Source organism: Hyla sarda, chromosome 2 (assembly GCF_029499605.1).
Source record: "Hyla sarda isolate aHylSar1 chromosome 2, aHylSar1.hap1, whole genome shotgun sequence".
In the NCBI taxonomy this organism is placed as follows: domain Eukaryota; kingdom Metazoa; phylum Chordata; class Amphibia; order Anura; family Hylidae; genus Hyla; species Hyla sarda.
In genome coordinates, this window is record NC_079190.1 from 326345660 (window position 1) to 326365018 (window position 19359).

Sequence of the window (19359 nt, forward strand, 5' to 3'; positions counted from 1 at the left end):
ATAAAATCCAAACTGTGAAGTATAAATGAGTAGTTACCTAAGGGTAGTGGCATCTACCTACCTTCCTCTGGATCAACACTGCAGGATAAAAACTAGACCTATTGTAAGATTTGCTCACCTTAAAATAATGTGCTATATTATATTATATGTGTCTTTCTAGGTCTGTTTTTTCCCCAAAATAGTATCACTTTTTTTTAATAGGCTGTATCTGGTATTGCAGTTCAGCCCCACGCAGGTGATTCAAGCTGATCTGCAGTACTTAGTATAGGTAGCAGACAAGAGTACACTCAGATCCTTTTTCTGACCTCATCCAGTCCCTTTACCAGTAAACTAAACACTTGCCTGAAATATCTTATTTTGTGTTGATTTACACAATGCACCTTATTACAAAATAAGTGACAATATTGTCCATAGCAAAAATCTAATTCCAGTTTATCTTAAAGTATATTTAAAAATGAGATATGATTGGGTGGCGATGGGTAACACCAGGATGGGCTCTATTATATGTCTATGGAGCCCATCTAGTGCAACTGGATGGAGATCACAGTGAGCTAGGGAGTGAAGCGCACAACTATGCACTTCTCAATAACTAGGGGTGTGAACACTCAGGCTGCCACCAATCAAAACTTTTGACACGTTGAAAGTTATGTTAAATGGCCGGCATACTTTAGGACTGCTTTAGGTGTGTGAATAGTCATTCTGTCTGTGGCAATACTGATACTCTTTCTTGAAACAGGTTTTATACATAAAGCCCTATGTCTTATTCCGACAGTAAGAAGCTTTAAACAAACCTATCATAATATGATTTAATCTACTGTGGTTGTCCTTCAATAAGTCTTGAAGCCTACTCACATGTTAATGTTTTTTTATGAATTCTTTTTTTCAGGTACAATTTAGCCCAATGGCGATGGCTTTCTCGGTTCCTATATCTAAAAGCCAACAAATCCATGGTATGAATACAAACAATTCTGTTTCCATTACATAATAGTATGTGAATCACTATAACCGATTATAATACAACTTGTTATATAGATAAGAATCATTGCTCTCTGTTACTGTGGTTTTGGGATCAATTCAGATTATAGGTTGTAATTTAGAATAAAGTTTAGTGGTGAAGCAATAGGAGGTTACAATTTTTACCATTCCCCTGTGTCTGGGAAACCGGCAGATACTCATGCCAAATAAGTGAACAGTAGCATTTGCCATAGGGAGGTACAATAACATATCTTGGTAATTGTAATACATCTCTATATATTAGTGGACATATTGTTTTTTTTTATCTATGTGTTTTACATGATGCCATCACATATGGTGACCCTAGCATGGCTTATAGACTAGTAACATAGTAACATAGTTCATAAGGTTGAAAAAAGACCAGAGTCCATCAAGTTCAACCTATAACCCTAATGAGTCCCTACTGGGTTGATCCAGAGGAAGGCAAAAAACCCTCCTACTAGAGGTAAATATTCCTTCCTGACTCCAAATATGGCATCAGAATAAATCCCTGGATCAACCTCCTGTCCCTATAAATCTAGAATCCATAACCTGTAATGTTATTATTCTCCAAAAATGCATCCAGACCCCTTTTGAACTCTTTTACAGAGTTCACCATGACCACTTCCTCCGGGAGAGAATTCCACAGTCTCACTGCTCTTACAGTAAAGAACCCCGTCTGTGCTGGTGTAGAAACCTTCTTTCCTCTAAACGTAGAGGATTCCCCCTTGTTATAGATACAGTCCTGGCTATAAATAGATCATGGGGGAGATCTCTGTACTGCCCCCTGATATATTTATACATAGTTATTAAGTCTCCCCTAAGCCTTGTTTTTTCTAAACTAAATAACCATAATTCTGATAATCTTTCTGGGTACTGTAGTCCTCCCATTCCCCGTATTACTCTGGTTGCCCGTCTTTGAACCCTCTCCAGCTCCACTATATCTTTCTTGTACACTGGTGCCCAGTACTGTACACAGTATTCTATGTGTGGTCTGACTAGTGATTTGTACAGCGGTAGAATTATTTCCTTGTCGTGGGCCTCTATACCCTTATTGATGCACCCCATGATTTTATTTGCCTTGGCAGCAGCTGCCCGACACTGGTCACTACAGCTAAATTTACTGTTAACGAAGACTTCTAAGTCCTTTTCCACGTCAGTCGTCCCAAGTGTTCTCCCATTTAATACATAATCCCAGCCCGGATTTTTCCTCCCCATGTGCATAACCTTACATTTATCAGTACTAGCATGATGGAGTTTCCAGATAAGCTTTAAACATCAAGAGAAAAGATTCATTTTATTTCTCACATACATTCTTTACCTTCTATAGCTTCCATTTTACTTGATCGATGCTTTTGATTTATATCCAGTGCAGAACACTTATTCTTTTATCCTGTCTATTTTTACAGAGCTTGGGCAATTCACTAACCTGAGAATCAACTTTACTCGGCTGACACACCTGCCCCCCGTGAGATATCGAGAACCCAATGCATTCTATGCAGTCAATGAGATGCGGGTCCATGGTAGTTGCTTCTGTTATGGCCATGCAGACCGCTGCATCTCAGAGGGTGCTCTAGAAAGAGATCCATTTGGTGACATCCAGGTAAATATAGCATTTACATACATATATCTAAGCAAAATTCACTTGATCAATAGGAGCAGGCAAGTAAAAAAGACTATTAAATATTCTGGATTACTGGGTAGCCATAGAAAATGTGAAAGAATTATAGCCAAAAATAAAATGCTCAGGCTGGGTTTACATATGTCCAGCTTCTTCTGAGCTATGTCAGATGGAAACGCTGGATGCAACAGGCAGGATCTTTTTATCCAATATTTTATCTGTTGCCCCTTGGGCTAAAATAGGTTATGGTGCCAGCTCTATAGACCATCCGGCATAGTAGCTCTCTGATGTTTTGCCGGATTAAAAAAGGCTGCATGCAACATTATTTTCTTCCAGTTCTTGCACACTGGATGGCAACTGTGCGGGATCACCAGTTGAATGGGAAATGGAAAGCCCTACACAAGTGCTCTATGTTTCATGTTATATATCAGGTTATGGTATGATAGAGAGTCACAACAGTGCTGCACTGTGGTTTGCTAGTGCCGCGCCATGTAAACAAGTATACCCTTGTTTACTTGTCTTATGACAATCCCACAGTTGCACGGCTTGTTTCAGTAAGTTATCAGATCTGTGTCTTGTAACAAGCCTTGGATCTCTAGATCCATCACATCACTAGGCAAGATTTCCATCCTGAAGTAGATAATGAAGGTTTCTATTCAATGAATATTGTATGAAGCTGAGTTAATTAGAATTTTGTATAACTTTTATTACACAATGAGTTAACTGTATTTGCTGAAATTAAGAAAAACAAATGTTGCAGAACTGGATTTTTGCTCAATCTTCTGGTGTTACTCATTAGCCCTGCAGTAAGAAAATCTATCTGAATGCTCAATGCATGGCATTTATTCTGTACCAGGCAGCTTCTTTCCATCAAAGTCAATAATCGCCTAGTTGGCAGCATTTCCTAAATAAAGGCCCCGGCTTCTGCTCTAAAAAAAGAGACGTTATCAGAGGCAGCGACAGCTAAGGCACACTCAGGACACATTCACACAACAAAACTATGCGCACGGACTCTAGAGGAGACTTTAAGGACCTACATCATAGAGATATAGGTACGAGTCCCGCCATATTTTTCCCTAGAGAATACATACATCTGTATGTATGTATATATATATATATATATATATATATATTTGTGTGTGTGTATATATATACATATATATATATATATATATATATATATATATATATAGACAGACAGATAGATTTCAAAGCACCAGGCTAATAATAATAATAACAATAATTAATGATTAATATCCTGCAATGGACATTTTGTACAGCACTATTTTTAGTGACTGAAATGACTGACATGTCATATATGTTGTTTGTGTCATTGCTGTAGATACATGGGACATGTGCATGCCAACATAACACTGCTGGAGTGAACTGTGAACGTTGCGCTGACCTCTACAATGACCTGCCCTGGAGGCCGGCTGATGAAAACAACCCAAACGTGTGCAAACGTAAGTGCCCTGTACACCTGTTAGAGTGCTGCAAGAGTAGTCTGTGCACATATATGGCGGTTACAACAAAGGAGGAAAGCACCAAATAGTATAGCCAGATAATAAGATATATTACAAAGCTTGTACTATTAATCTATTTAAAGGTTATTCATATGACAGTGCCTATTTAACTTCCACTGTGGTAGCACTGCAATGTGAAATATTGCTGCCAGGTTAGAGCTAATAGTTGTGGAGTTTCAGGGACCTAAGACATATTCACTTAGCACAATGGGGGAGAATTATCAAAACCTGTGCAGAGGAATAGTTAACCAGTGTAGGAAATATGTTTACACTTATGTGAGATGTCCGAGCCATCCTAGGGTGAGACTATAGTGTTCAATCTACAGATTTGGCGGAAGTTCCATAGACTTGCATAGGACTTCCGTAAAATCTGTAGATCGAACACCATAGTCTTGCTCAACATATTGGGGTTTATTTACTAACGTGATCCCAACTCTTTTTTGTCAGATTTTGCACCCAAATTGTGTCGCAATTGTGCGACACAATTTGTGACCAGAAAAAAACCAAAACCCTCCATTTTCCAAGAAAAACCCAAAAAGATGGCGTGGTCCAGGCAAAAGGGGCATGTCCCTGACAGTTTTGAAAAATCCCAACATATTTACTAAGGTTTCCACAGAAAATGTGGTGGATTTGGAAAACCCGACAGATCAGAACAGTTGTAAAAAAAAATAAATAAATAAAAAAACGTAGGGAAAAGTGCAAAATGTAGGGAAACCTTAGTAAATACCTTGAGAAAATACCAGTCGGAAATCAAAACCCACAAAGAAACCTACACTGCACTCTTAGTAAATAAACCCCCTTGTGTTATATGGTGCTAATACATTTTTTTACAAAATTTTATAATTTTTTTTTTTTAATCAGTTCCTGTATGCTGTGTATTGTAGTTGCAGGCCTTTCTGATGAGAAATAGAAGTACAATAACTAACCATGGAGCAATATAGCAAGACTTGTAGTGGGTCCTCACCATGACCACCTTTAGCTGCAGCTTCATTAAGCCTATGAGTGTTTTGATCTGCCCAATACACAGCACCTAGCGATGTCACAGCACAGTGATGATATACCCGTTAATGTCACGATAACGGGAATAATGTACACAGTAATGCCCCAGTACTATGATAGTGTGCACAGTGAGGTTACAGAACAAGGATAATACACACAATCATGTCATAGTGCAAGGATGGTCCAATACATGAAAAATGCTTTTGGTGATGTCGCAATAATGGGATAATGGGCAGTTCTGTGATAATACAAGGATAATTCACACCATGATAGCATAACACAGAAATTACATATATAAACATAAAACAGGTGACATTGTTCACTGTGACATCACATCATAGAAGTAAGAACATGTATTAATGACACATACAAATATAATGAACATATGATGTCACAGCACAGGAGGGGATACTGCTCACAGCAGGGTTAACTGAGAGGCCTCATAGTATAGTCCGATGGGCCCACATAGTTGTTGGGCTCCATATCAGCTGCTATATCTGCTACCTCTGCAGTTATGGCCGTGATGAGAGGCTGTAAGAGGAATTCAATGCTGACAAGGTGTTGACTACAATGACCTTCTCGGACCTTCTGCCCTGATGCCAGCAGCACTTTCAGACACGGACCTATCTGTAGACATAGAACATTTACAAACATTCATCATCTCACCTTACAGAATTGTCTTTCATTACTCCTATTATTTCTGTGCTTCAAAAACATCATGTACTATTTGCACTAAATCTTGTTTTTAAGACATACAAATAGCAGAATTTTCTGTATCTAGTAGTAGCGAGCGCCTCTGGGAGCCTCAATGCAGCATCAGTAAGATCTCTAATATTATATTTCCTCATCAAGTGGCCCCTACCAGGACACCTTATAAGTGCTCACCAATCTTATAATAATCACTAAGGGGGACATTTATCACGTGTTTTTTTTTGTGCTAAAATTTGCGCAGTGACATTCATTGCATCTTTTTTGTGCAATGTTCTCTACGTGCTCGTGTACCGTAGAAAGAAAAATGCTTTACACACTAATTTACTATTGCACATTTTTTGTTTAGATATTAAAACTTTGCGCAAAGGCAGCAGATTTTGCGCAAATATAGAACACCGGGGAGTGCACATACCAATGTGTCAGACGGTAGAAACATGAAGGAATGCCAATGTTTGAGCAAAATTTATCAGCAAGCTTGCGCACGATTGATACATTTTACACAGACATACAAAACATAGAAAGCACTGACATGGTTTAAATGGTTTCTACCTCACACCGACATTGATAAATCTCCCCCTAAGCCTCTATGTATGGATCTCAACGTAGACAGGGAAGTGAGGTTGAATGCAGTCTGATATCGCCATCTTGTGGTAAGCAGTACACACTGCAGTGTGCTGTGAGATGTTAGTGTTGCGATGTCTTCATCTTTACACTTCAAACACAACTGAAGAAGAAGACCTTTTGTTTATTCATCTTGTAAAATGTAAAACTAAACAGCAAAAGGCTAAGGATCTGGTATTAGATGGCTCATTGTAACGTTGGGTATACAGTCCATTTCACTGTATTATTAATGCCTTTTCTTTGTCCCATGACAGGCTGTAACTGCAACAATCACTCCGACCAATGCCACTTCGACCCTGCAGTATATGAAGCCAGTGGCAGAGTGAGTGGAGGGGTGTGTGAGGACTGTGCTGATGGCACTACAGGGAACAACTGTGAGAGGTGCAAGCCGGACTATTACAGAAATCCAAACCGGGAAATGAGCCATAGGGATGCCTGCATCTGTGAGTGCCTTATTTATAGAGCATGGGTGAGGGGGAGGTTTATTGGAGGGTCACAGTGCCTTCTACTGGTAACCAATGGAGGTTTCTTAACAACAACACTCTACAAATTGTATTAATGTATTTCGGGTGTTTCCAGATAATAGCCAAGATGTATCATTCTGTCTAAGGGTATGTTCAAACTACAGATATGTCGCTGAATCTCTGCTCACGGAATTCAGCGAGCAGAGTTTCAGCCTGGCTGCCGGCGGCGGTGGTAGGACCGCGGGGCACTGTGCAATCACCATTGACTGCTATGCAGTACTCGCGGACTTCCGTGAAAAAAAAATTAACATGTTGTTTCTTTGCGCGGAACAATTTCAGCGGCGGGATTTCAGCGGCGCTAAAATTCTGCAGTGTGAACGGGTCTCGCGGAAGAACCATTCACACTGATGCTAACGTTCATTGTGCAGAATTCCACTCGCCGAATTCCGCTCACGGAATTCTGCAGTGGGAATATACCCTTAGACAAGGACTGGGGTGAATTTTCTATAGCAACCAATCACAGCTCAGCTTTCATTGTACCAGAAAAATCTAAAAAATGTAAGCTGAACTGTGATTGGTTGCTAATGGGCAAATACCACCAGTTTTCAGACAGATTGATAAACCTGGGCCGTTGCATTTTTACTTAAAGGGGTACCCTGCCGCTAGACATGCCTGATCGTGGGGGGATGATAATCACATAATGCTATCACATAGCCTGGACACATTAAGTGAAAAAACATTTTCTATGATTAACCCCCACTTCAGGGTTTTGAACACACCAATAAAAATGCCATGGGTGACAAATGTTTTTTTCTTTTTTCAAAAATGCCACATGCAAATGTTAGGTGTCAAAAAGGAAATAGGAAATGCTATACCTATAATGTTTTTCTGGTTGCATTGTGGATTTTTAGAAGAAAACTCATCTCCACCATATCTTTAATCATCTCTAAAACTAAACAAAATGCCTTAAAAATTAGTCAGTCCACCAGATATATCTGTGGTCCTCCATCCTTAAGGGTAGGTTCACACTGTGGAATTTCTGGGCAGAATTTCTGCCGGAGATCAAGCCGGCGGCACTAGGACCACGCGGACTACATTGCCGTCCCTATAGATGGCAATGCATTTCTGAGCAGATCTCCCAAAAAGATCCAACCAGAAATCCATTGCAGTCTATGGGGGCAGCAATGCAGTCTGCTTGGTCCTAGCGCCGCCGGCTCGATCTCTGGCAGAAATTCTGCCCAGAAATTCCACAGTGGGAACCTAGCCTAAATGTAATGTATGCTCTTACAAGAACTCCCTGCTATGATGCTCTTCCAGTCTTTAGCTAACCTCCTTCTGTGCTTTTAATCTCCCACCAGGTATCCCAAGCAGTGGGATCTGGACAACATTCAGAATATACATTTTGACTGGAATGTGACTTTAATCTCATCAGTTTATTTTATTTTTTGCTAATTATCTTTAATGGTTTATTTTTTAGCATGTGATTGTGATCCGGAGGGCAGTGTGGAAGGTGGCAGCTGTGACCCTATGAATGGAAGATGCATCTGTAAAGAAAATGTTGGCGGAGAACGTTGTGATCAATGCAAGCCAGGGTACTACCAACTGAATGCTGCCAACCCACAGGGTTGTTCCAGTAAGTAGAATAACCAGTTGCTCAGACTCTAAAACTTTCCCTGTGCAGTTTAACCTATTAAGTTTGTGATATGCTTTGAATTTATTGCTCATGTTATAATAATGTGTTATAATAAGTCAATTTATGTAGCAGATCTGCTGCTAAATTATTGTGGATTTTTCAGATAAATTTCAATAGGGAAGGAAAAAATCCTCAATAAATCTGCAGTGTTGTTCATTTTAAAATACACTAATTTTTCTTTCCTTTCTTTCTTTTTAAACACTCCAAAACTACAGAAAATCTGCAGTGTTTCCATTTGCTGTGAAAGTACTGTTATTATTCGGTCTTTTAATGGTATTTTCTAGTTTTCTAGTTTTGAGAAGTTGTTTTTGTATTATGAATAGTGTTGAGCGGCATAGGCCATATTCGAATTCGCGAATATTCGCGAATATATGGACGAATATTCGTCATATATTCGCGAATATTCGCGTATTCGTCATATTCTCGTTTTATTTTCGCATATATGCGAAAATGCGCGTATGCGAAAATTAACATATGTGAATATTAGCATATTCAAAATTAGCATACGAAAAAATTCGCATATGCTAATTTTCGTATATGCAAATTTTCGCACGCCAGTCTCACACAGTAGTATTAGAGCCTTCTTTACACCACACAAGCTGGAAGCAGAGAGGGATGATCACTGTGATGTGTACTGTGAAAAAAAAAAAACAAATATTCGTAATTACGAATATATAGCGCTATATTCGTGAAATTCGCGAATTCGCGAATATGCGATATTCGCGAATAATATTCGAATTGCGAATATTCGTGAGCAACACTAATTATGAAATACAATTTAGATTCAAATATATACCATAGGAAGTATACAAATATATACCATGATACACCAGTCAGTCCTATCACTATGCTTTGAAAGGTGTAGGATGAGACTGGAGTATGTGGAGTGACTTAAAGGGGTATTCCGGGCAAAAACATCTTATCCCCTATCGAAAGGATAGGGGATAAGATGTCTGATCGCGGGGGGCCCGCCACTGGGACCCCCGCAATCTACGTGCAGCAGCCCGCATTCTATGCATAGCTTCGTCTGCAGTCTCGTAAACCGCGGGGCTTCCGAGATGGGGACGTGACGCCATGCCACGCCCCCTCCATTCATGCCTATGGGAGGGGGCGTTGCGGCTGTTACGCATAGAATGCTGGTGCTGCAGGGAGATCGCGGGGGTCCCAGCGGCGGGCCCCCCGCAATCAGACATCTTATCCCCTATCCTTTTTATAGGGTATAAGATGTTTTTGCCCGGAATACCCCTTTAACACCTAAAAGTCATACTTCTTTAATATATATGTGATTTATGAAGACAGGGGATGACAGGTTTGTCAATGCATCTGCTAATTTGGGTCCATTTCATGTTACAGAGTGTGACTGCAACCCACAAGGCACTGAGAGAGACCAGCCATGTGACAGTGAAACAGGACAATGTCGATGTCTTCCAAATGTCGCAGGCCGGCATTGTGACCAATGCACCTCCCACTACTGGAATATTGCTAGTGGAAGGGGATGTCAGATGTGCGGTTGCCATGCAAGGAATTCTTACAGTCCTCAATGTAATCAGGTGAGAACTATCATAGATATGTCACACAGGCAGATATAGTGGGGCAAGAATTTTACAGTTCTGTCATTGAATTTCCTATGGAAAGCCCTGTTCACTGGGTATGCATTTAAAGGGGTACTCCGCCCCTAGACATTGCGACGCCCCCTCCCATAGACATGAATGGAGGTGGCGTGGTGTGAGGTCTTGACCATGGCCACTCGAATCCAGCGTTCTGAACCAAAATGTTCAGAACGCTGCGGTACTGCCAGTAGACCGCTGGGGGGCCCAGCAGCCAGCCCCCCCTCCTGCAAACAGACATGTCCAGGGATGGCGTACCCCTTTAAGCTTAATCACCCAAATGATCTTTACTGCAAAAACAAAGAAATCAAAACTACAATTAGATAGAAATTACATAGAAAGCACATCCTTTTTTACGAACAAAAAGGGAGAGACACAGAATAGCCCCACTAAAGTAATAGCAGTCACCAATAGATTTTTATTGCCTATGTTAGTTGTAGTTACGTTTATGCACAGCTTAGCTTCTCCTCTGCCCTGATCTGTGGAATTGGGCAAATGGCACCAGAACTGGTTGTGCCTCTCACTCCCCTGTATGATTCACCAATGACTAATTGTTACGGGCACTAATTGTTACGGGCACTAATTGTTACGGGCACGCTAGAACGCATAACAAAAACAACCAGGACTGCTTTGGAGGTGACTTAACCTCAAGGTCTACTAGACCTTGTTCTGCAGTTTACTGTACACTGCTGTAGACTGTCATAGAATTGTATATTGTTGGTTTATAGTCTTCACTAAGAATAATTTAAAAAGGAATTCCTTACAAATAATAAACATTTTTATATTTTCGAGCTATTTTCCCAACTTCTTCCAAGTACCTTCAACAAATTATGATTTCTTTAATATCACATAGTGGATTTCTATGTTTTTAGGGATTCAACTGTATCCTAGGGATATCCTCAAAACCTAAGTAGATAGGGTTACTTGAAGATTAGGGAAGATAAACATTGTTTTTAGCTAGTACCTGCAAAAGTAGAAACTATCTATCATTTTCATGATAAAGTTTAAAAGAAATCTGTCACCAGTGTCACCTGCACTAACCTGTGAGTACCGACAGTGCAGGTGACACTGATGACAATGGTACTTACCTTGTCCCATTCTGTGACGGGGATCTCCGGTAATCTTGTCCCTTAACTCCAGTCCCGGCACCTTGGGGCACGGGCAGAGCTTAGTGACGTCACTGCTGCTGTTCTGTAACAACGGGACCCAGCAGGGAGCAGCAGTGGTGATGTCATTAAGCTCCGCCCATGTCCCAAGCCGCTGCTGCTCTCTGCTTGGTCTCGCAGTAGCGGTGATGTCATTAAGCTCCGCCCGTGCCCCAAGCCGGGTGCCGGGACTGGAGCTAACGGACAAGATTACCGGAGATCCCCGCCACGGAACGGGACAAGGTAAGTACCATTGTCATCAGTGTCACCTGCACTACCTGTCGATACTGACAGGTTAGCGCAGATGACACTGCTGACAGATTTCCTTTAAGAATTCTTATTCTGTTCTAGAGTAAACTAAAGCCTGCCATGAAGACTTAAAGGGGTACTCCAGTGGAAAACTATTTCTTTAAAAATTAACTGGTGCCAGAAATTTAAATAGATTTGTAAATGATTTCTATTTAAAAATCTCCATCCATCCAGTACTTATGAGCTGCTGTATACTACAGAGGAAGTCATTTACAAATCTGTTTAACTTTCTGGCACCAGTTGCTCTGCTGACACCTCTGTCCATGTCAAGAACTGTCCAGAGCAGGATAGGTTTGCTATGAGGATTTGCTCCTGCTCTGGACAGTTCCTGAAATGGACAGAGGTGTCAGCAGAGAGCACTGTGGTCAGACAGAAAAGAAATTCACAACTTCCTCTGTAGTATACAGCAGCTGATTTACAAATCTTTTTACAAATCTGTTTAACTTTCTGGCACCAGATGATTTAAAAAAAATGTTTTCCACCTGAGTACCCCTTTAAGGCCAAAAAAGATGCATTCTTGGCCTGCTCTCCACCAACAAACTGTCCACCTTTACTGTAGGTCCAAGGCTTATTCAGAGCAGTAATGTAACATGTGTTTTTAGAGGGTTTCATTGAACAGTCTTGAAGCGGCAGGATTGTAGATGGGTTGATAAGTGTTGTATAACTATGGGTTGAGTGGACTAGGAAATAGATATTCTGGTGTCCTGCAACACTTCTTAAATGTGACCACTAGAATCATATTCAGTATACATTTGCAGAAGTGATCCCCAGATTCTAAAATCAAATATTTGTGTCATGCAAATAGTAGTTAAAATGTTTTCAAGAACTGTACACTACACCCAGAGCTCAGCAGGGGCAGACACAACCTTCAGAGGGGTCCCTAGGCTGGAACAGTATACACCGCCTGCTTGATGGTTCATGTGGTGTGTCAACACCTGAGCTTACCTTACAGGACCTAGTTTTAATGTCACAGCAGCTAACCTCACTGAGACACACTTGTGATGTCACAGCAGCTTACCTCACATAAAAGAGTTGTGATGTCACAGCAGATTACCTCACATAAGAGAGTTGTGATGTCACAGCAGATTACCTCACATAAGAGAGTTGTGATGTCACATCAGATTACCTCACATAAGAGAGTTGTGATGTCACATCTGATTACCTCACATAAGAGAGTTGTGATGTCACAGCAGCTTACCTCACATAAGAGAGTTGTGATGTCACATCAGATTACCTCACATAAGAGAGTTGTGATGTCACAGCAGCTTACCTCACATAAGAGAGTTGTGATGTCACAGCAGCTTACCTCACATAAGAGAGTTGTGATGTCACATCAGCTTACCTCACATAAGAGAGTTGTGATGTCACAGCAGCTTACCTCACATAAGAGAGTTGTGATGTCACATCAGCTTACCTCACATAAGAGGGTTGTGATGTCACATCAGCTTACCTCACATAAGAGGGTTGTGATGTCACATCAGATTACCTCACATAAGAGAGTTGTGATGTCACATCAGATTACCTCACATAAGAGAGTTGTGATGTCACATCAGCTTACCTCACATAAGAGAGTTGTGATGTCACAGCAGCTTACCTCACATAAGAGAGTTGTGATGTCACATCAGCTTACCTCACATAAGAGGGTTGTGATGTCACATCAGATTACCTCACATAAGAGAGTTGTGATGTCACATCAGATTACCTCACATAAGAGAGTTGTGATGTCACAGCAGCTTACCTCACATAAGAGTGTTGTGATGTCACAGCAGATTACCTCACATAAGAGAGTTGTGATGTCACAGCAGATTACCTCACATAAGAGAGTTGTGATGTCACAGCAGCTAACCTCACTGAGACACACTTGTGATGTCACAGCAGCTTACCTCACATAAGAGTTGTGATGTCACTTCAGATTACCTCACATAAAAGAGTTGTGATGTCACAGCAGATTACCTCACATAAGAGAGTTGTGATGTCACAGCAGATTACCTCACATAAGAGGGTTGTGATGTCATTGAAGTTCACCTGACTGAAGCACACTGAGTGATACACAATAGTTATGTCACAGCATGTTACCTGACTGAGACTCTCTTGTTGTATCATATGGTTTTACTGCTGTTTTCCAGACTAAGACCCACTTGTGATGTCACAACAGCCAACTTGAGGATGTCACAATAGCTATAATTAAAACACATTCAGACTGTTGTATCTTTTAATATATGGGGTGGATGAATTTATTCTGGCCGCATGCAGAGAGCAGCATATTTATCAATGGGGCACACAGTAATACAGTGTATCATCCAGTATATATTTTTTAGTTAGTGCATTTAATAACAGGTAATATGTTATCTCACTCCATATAGGTCACTGGGCAGTGTCTGTGCAGAGAGGGTTTTGGTGGTCAGCTCTGCTCGGAGTGTCCGGACAGGATGTATGGAACCCTACAGTCCGGATGTCGAGGTTTGTGCAGTCACCTACATAAAGGCCCTCATTTACTAAGAAAATCGTGTTGTAAATCTATCTTGCTTTCTTACCCGACTGCTTTTTTCCCCTGGTATTTATTATTATGTCGCATCCTGTTTGTCGCACGTGGGTTTTGTTGGTTTTGGTTTCCAACTCCTCTGAGCTGTGGGGAAAAAATCCACAACAATTCAACAAATTCGGGTTGGAAACCTTTATAAATACGTGGGAAAGCTCAGAAATGTTGGGTTACGCCCCTTTTTCGGGTTTGGGAGAATCCACATCGGGTCTGTCGGGAAAAAATGTTGCATCGTGTCGCAGACTGGTGCACGATGTCTGCGACATGGCGCAGACAAAGATGCGCCAAAAAAACCCGACAAAACAAGTCGGGTTTAGAATAGTAAATGAGGGCCAATGTCAGTGATAAGAGTTTCTCTATGCTGCAGCATTCAATTTTAATGAATAATATTTGTAAATGAAATAGAGCTTTAAAGATAAAAAATAAATGTAATGATCATATGATATAAACTGTTGCTGTTCTCTAATACAATCTTATGTAATGGTATAAGAGATAATGGGGTTTATTTACCAACGTGATCCTGATCTTTTTTGTCTGGTTTTGCACCCAAATTGTGTTGGACGTTCCATGCAACACAATTTGAGACAAAAAAAACCCAAAACCCTCCATTTTAAAAGAAAAACCTGAAAAGGGGGTGTGGCCACATGGAGAAAGTAGGCGTGGTCCTGACAAAAGGGGCGTATCCCCGACAGTTTTGAAAAATCCCAACATATTTACTAAGGTTTCCACAGAAAATGTGGTGGATTTGAACTGAGGAAAACCCAACAGATCAGAACAGTTGAAAAAAGCAAAATGCAGGGAAAAGTGCAAAATGTTGGGAAACCTTAGTAAATACCTTGGGAAAATTCCTGTCGGAAATCAAAACCCACAAAGAAAACTACACTCCACTCTTAGTAAATAAACCCCAATGTGAATCCAATGTTGTGCCAAAAGATTAGTATTCTCTATATGGAAAAAGAAATAAATAGAAGATTTTTTTTCCATATAGAGAATACTAATCTTCTTGAACAATGTGGAGATTTATCAAATCTTGTCCAGAGGAAACGTTGTTGAGTTGCCCATAGCAACCAATCAGATTGCTTCTTTCATTTTGCCTTGTTAAAAATGAAAGAAGCGATCTGATTGGTTACTATGGGAAACTGGGCAACTTTTCCTCTGGACAGGTTTTGATAAATCTCCCCCATTGAGCCTCTAAAAAGTGCTTGTTTATACTGTGCCCATTAAAGATGCATATGGTGCAATTATAATGCAAGGGTATAGTACCATGTAATCAGGGCTCAAGTCCTGCAGGAGTTCCTGCACTTTTTCCACAGCAGGAATGCAGTTCCCATTAGCAGGAGTCCTGTAGGACTAGCCCTTAAAGGGTTTCTCCGCCCCTAGGCATGTTATCCCCTATCCATAGGATAGGGGATAAGATGTCTGATCAGGGGGGTCTCGGCTGCGGCACCCCAGACATTCGGTGCAAGGAGCGAACTTTGCTCCGTGCCGGATGACTGGTGATGCAGGGCAGAGGCTCGTGACGTCAAAGTAATGCCCCCTCAATGCAAGTCTATGGGAGGGGGGGTGACGGCCGTCACGCCCCCTCCCATAGACTTGCATTGAGGGGGCATTACTGTGATGTCATGAGCCTTTGTCGCTGCACCCAACACTCTAAACGAACACCGGGAGCAGCAGGGAGAACGTGGGGGTCCCCAGCAATGGAACCTCCGGGATCAGGCATCTTATACCCTATCCTTTGGATAGGGTATAAGATGTCTAGTACCCCTTTAAGTGGAAATCTAGCGTGAGTTCCCACACTTTTCTTTTCCCAGGACTTGACCCCTGCATGTAATACATAGAAACATAGAAGACTGGTCCGTATAGTCTGTCCTAATATTACTTCTTTGTTATGTTATCTTAGTAAAGACATGTGTTGATCCCCAGGCATGTTTAAATTCACTTAAATTCATGTTTAAACCACATCTGCTGGACGCTTGTTCCAAACATCTACTATGTTTTTTAGTGAAATGACATTGCTTTTGATCTTTTTCCTAACAAACCTCAGATTGTGCTGCCCTTTGTTCTTGTGTTTAGTTTATTCTTAAACACCTTTCCTTCTCCTTCAGATAATTCCAAAGATTTCATGCTTTATTTTTTGCAGAATGCAACTGTAACTTCCAAGGAACACTTGAAAATGGCTGTGATAAAGCAACTGGGAAATGCTTGTGCCGACCAGGATTTGTGGGAGAACGCTGTGACTCCTGCCAAAGAGGCTACTCTGATACTTTCCCCAACTGCAAGCCCTGCCACTCATGCTTCCAGTTTTACGATTATGAGCTTAAAGTTTTGGGTACACAATTGCAAACTGTCCGCAACACAACTGCGGGACAGACAGGGAAGTTTGATGTGGATTTTGGACCTCGGGTGAATAGTGTTGAAGCTGAACTTCAGCATATCCAGAGACTTTCCGGTGGGTCTGGTATCTCAGAAAGTGAGCTTTTGCGCATAGAGAACCATCTGACAAAAATGAGGTAAATGTTAGTTATGTGATCATTACCTTCTGTTATTCAGAGATATTTACTCCACAGAGCCACATTATTTAGGTATGCTACAGAACCATATCCAGAGAGTACACCAAGTACCAAGGAGTTTGGTGAATAAATGATACAGGTCCTCGGGGGCGGCATCCTGATTGGCGGACTCTTCCCAAGGGGGGGGGGGATTATGTTTTTAAACACTGAAACTTATAGTAATCTCTGTAGCAAGCTCTGTGGCAGTGTTTATAGCAGCCTCTGTAGAAATTCTCTATAGCAGTGGACCTGTCACTGGATATTTGCAAATCACTTTTAGTGGCAAGAGCTGTGCATTGCAGCTACCAACCATGCAGTGTTTGAACAATTGTTTGAACTTGTCTAAAACTAGCTCATGGTTCAAGACCTATCCAGGCCAACTCATCCCACAGTCAGAGTTCTTTACAGGAACACTGCCTATAGGAGTTCATTACATATCTAATCACATGCTCGTGGCAGTCCTAAGCTGACCCACATGAGCTTGGCAACCTTTCTTCTGATAAAAGGACAGAGTGATCCAACTGGCACTTATATTAATAGGCTACCTTCTGGTCATAGAATAGTAGATATATAGACTCCACTGTACTCTTGAATGTAGCAGGAGTCTGATGTCCTTCCACTGGTCATTACTCTTTACCTTAGACTTCCAATGGTTGATAGTCTAGACTATGCCATAAGTCTCTTCGATTGACTTCTGCTGTTGTGTGCCTGCACTTAGTACAGCATTGGCCTCTTTACTGTCTTTTCATTCTCCTGGCATCCTTGTGTCTCAGCTGGTGGAGTGCAGCCCCCCCAGTTCCTCTGCCTCTACCCTGTGCTGTCAGTACAGGGTACATAGGCGTTCTATGTCCCACTGTATGGTGCTTGGTATGGCACCTTTTAGAAGAGATATACTCCCCTAAAAATCTAATAGAACATGATATGTTGGATCCACATAGAAGTTCATTAGGGTCTTATAGACTTCTGTTGGTGTCATTTAATCACTCAATATATTGAGAAGGTTGCATGGAGCCATAGTACTTCTGTTTCCATGAGGCCTTAGTGCTGCTAAGTGACTGAACCATGAAGCAACACAATAGAGACAGCACATGTAAATACCAGTTTCCCCGGAAAGCAGATGGATATTGCATATGTTGCCTGAGCTTGGAGAAAAAGTCTCTCAGAGAAGACAGGTGACTTAGTTTATCTTACCAAATTCTGTTATTTAGTTTGTTTTGGAGAACCCTTTAATATCATGTCAATAGTTTTGTTATCATATAAATAAAAACTGTCTGTTAAAAACATTTTCCAAGTACAAAGTTTCTTTTTTGAACTTTACAGGGGAGACATGAGGCAAATAAATCCGGACCAGTTTATGGTGGATAGTTTCGGTTCTCTTTCAGCTGACATGAATTCCTTGGGGTTCAATTATAACAATGTTAATGAGCTTTACCAGAGGAAATTGACCCAACATGGAAACAGCATCTCTACTAATGCATTAGGTAAGCTGATGCCCTTGGTGTGACCTTCCCCAAGTTCAATGCAGATGACCTCGGAACCAATCATGGGCAGTATACCTCAGGAAGATTTCCCAACATATACCACTAATGAAAGGCTCTGACATATGCACTTGTATAGACAAACATAGACAAAGAGTGCTTTTTGCTGCATTTTCCTGTACAGTTGAAAAGGCCTAATAGAGGAGAAGTAGGCAAACAATGGCTTAAACGCAATGTGTAGTGTGATTTAGACTTAGTGCAAATGAAATGAGCCCTACATTTACCGTATATGGTAGTACAAAAAATAGTGTAAAGCATGCTGTATATTTTGTTTTTACATTAAGGCCCTATGGGTAATGTCTGCTACTGTTTGCCAATGCAGTGTCATATGTCAGAGCCTTCAATCTGTTTGGAAATATTTCTCATCTAAAATGCCAACAAAAGGCTCAGATGTAGTGTTCACTGAGCCAAACCTTTGATGCAAACACATTCTTTTTCTAGGTTTATTCAGTACGGTTAATGCAGCCTACCAATCATCTCTTGAGGCAGCTGAGAGGGTGGCATTGGCTCAGACAACTATATCTCAATCAAGGGAAAGCAGGAGAGGGGTCAATGGTCTTGAAGGGAAGACTCAAGAAGCAGTGTTTGACCTGGAGACACTAAAAGATGAGCTGTCCTACCCAAATCTTACTCCAACCATCAACAGGGTAATTGTACATGCAGCTATTATTATAGCACATTGTGCTGTTCATTATATGGATAGATATTATTCTTTACACAAACATAACATTTACATTTCTGGTATTGTGACTGCCACATAAATATATGGTAAAACCTGTAATGTCAAGAAATGTCTATTATTCTTAAATGTACAGAAATCTTCTATAGTCCTATTGTAATCCATGTATAGGGTAGATAGCAAATTGCATGAGGAAAGACCCTAAACATCATATGTGCTAGGGGTGCACAAGGTATTTGGATAGGAAGATGACTCAATGTTATTATCGACAGATTTACTGCTGAATTTGCTATCATCTGCCTAACTGCCAGTACATTAGATTATCGTTCATTTTCAGTAAACCTGCCTAATGTGGCATGTCACTTTAC

The 19359-nt window shown here is 40.9% G+C and overlaps 1 protein-coding gene across 4 annotated transcripts in view; it reads left to right on the forward strand.

The window, feature by feature from the left end:
* The window catches only part of LAMB3 (laminin subunit beta 3), a 134200-nt gene that overhangs the window by 92128 nt on the left and 22713 nt on the right, over positions 1-19359 (forward strand). For 3 of the 4 annotated variants that reach the window (XM_056557943.1, XM_056557940.1, XM_056557942.1), the window contains exons 7-16: positions 887-950; positions 2403-2596; positions 3957-4077; positions 6723-6911; positions 8410-8565; positions 9979-10175; positions 14050-14146; positions 16366-16735; positions 18095-18255; positions 18754-18959. In XM_056557943.1, the coding sequence (XP_056413918.1) occupies positions 887-950; positions 2403-2596; positions 3957-4077; positions 6723-6911; positions 8410-8565; positions 9979-10175; positions 14050-14146; positions 16366-16735; positions 18095-18255; positions 18754-18959 (1755 nt within the window). Of the gene's footprint in view, positions 1-634; positions 683-886; positions 951-2402; positions 2597-3956; positions 4078-6722; positions 6912-8409; positions 8566-9978; positions 10176-14049; positions 14147-16365; positions 16736-18094; positions 18256-18753; positions 18960-19359 lie in introns of those variants that run through there. The other variant, XM_056557944.1, reaches the window with a different exon arrangement.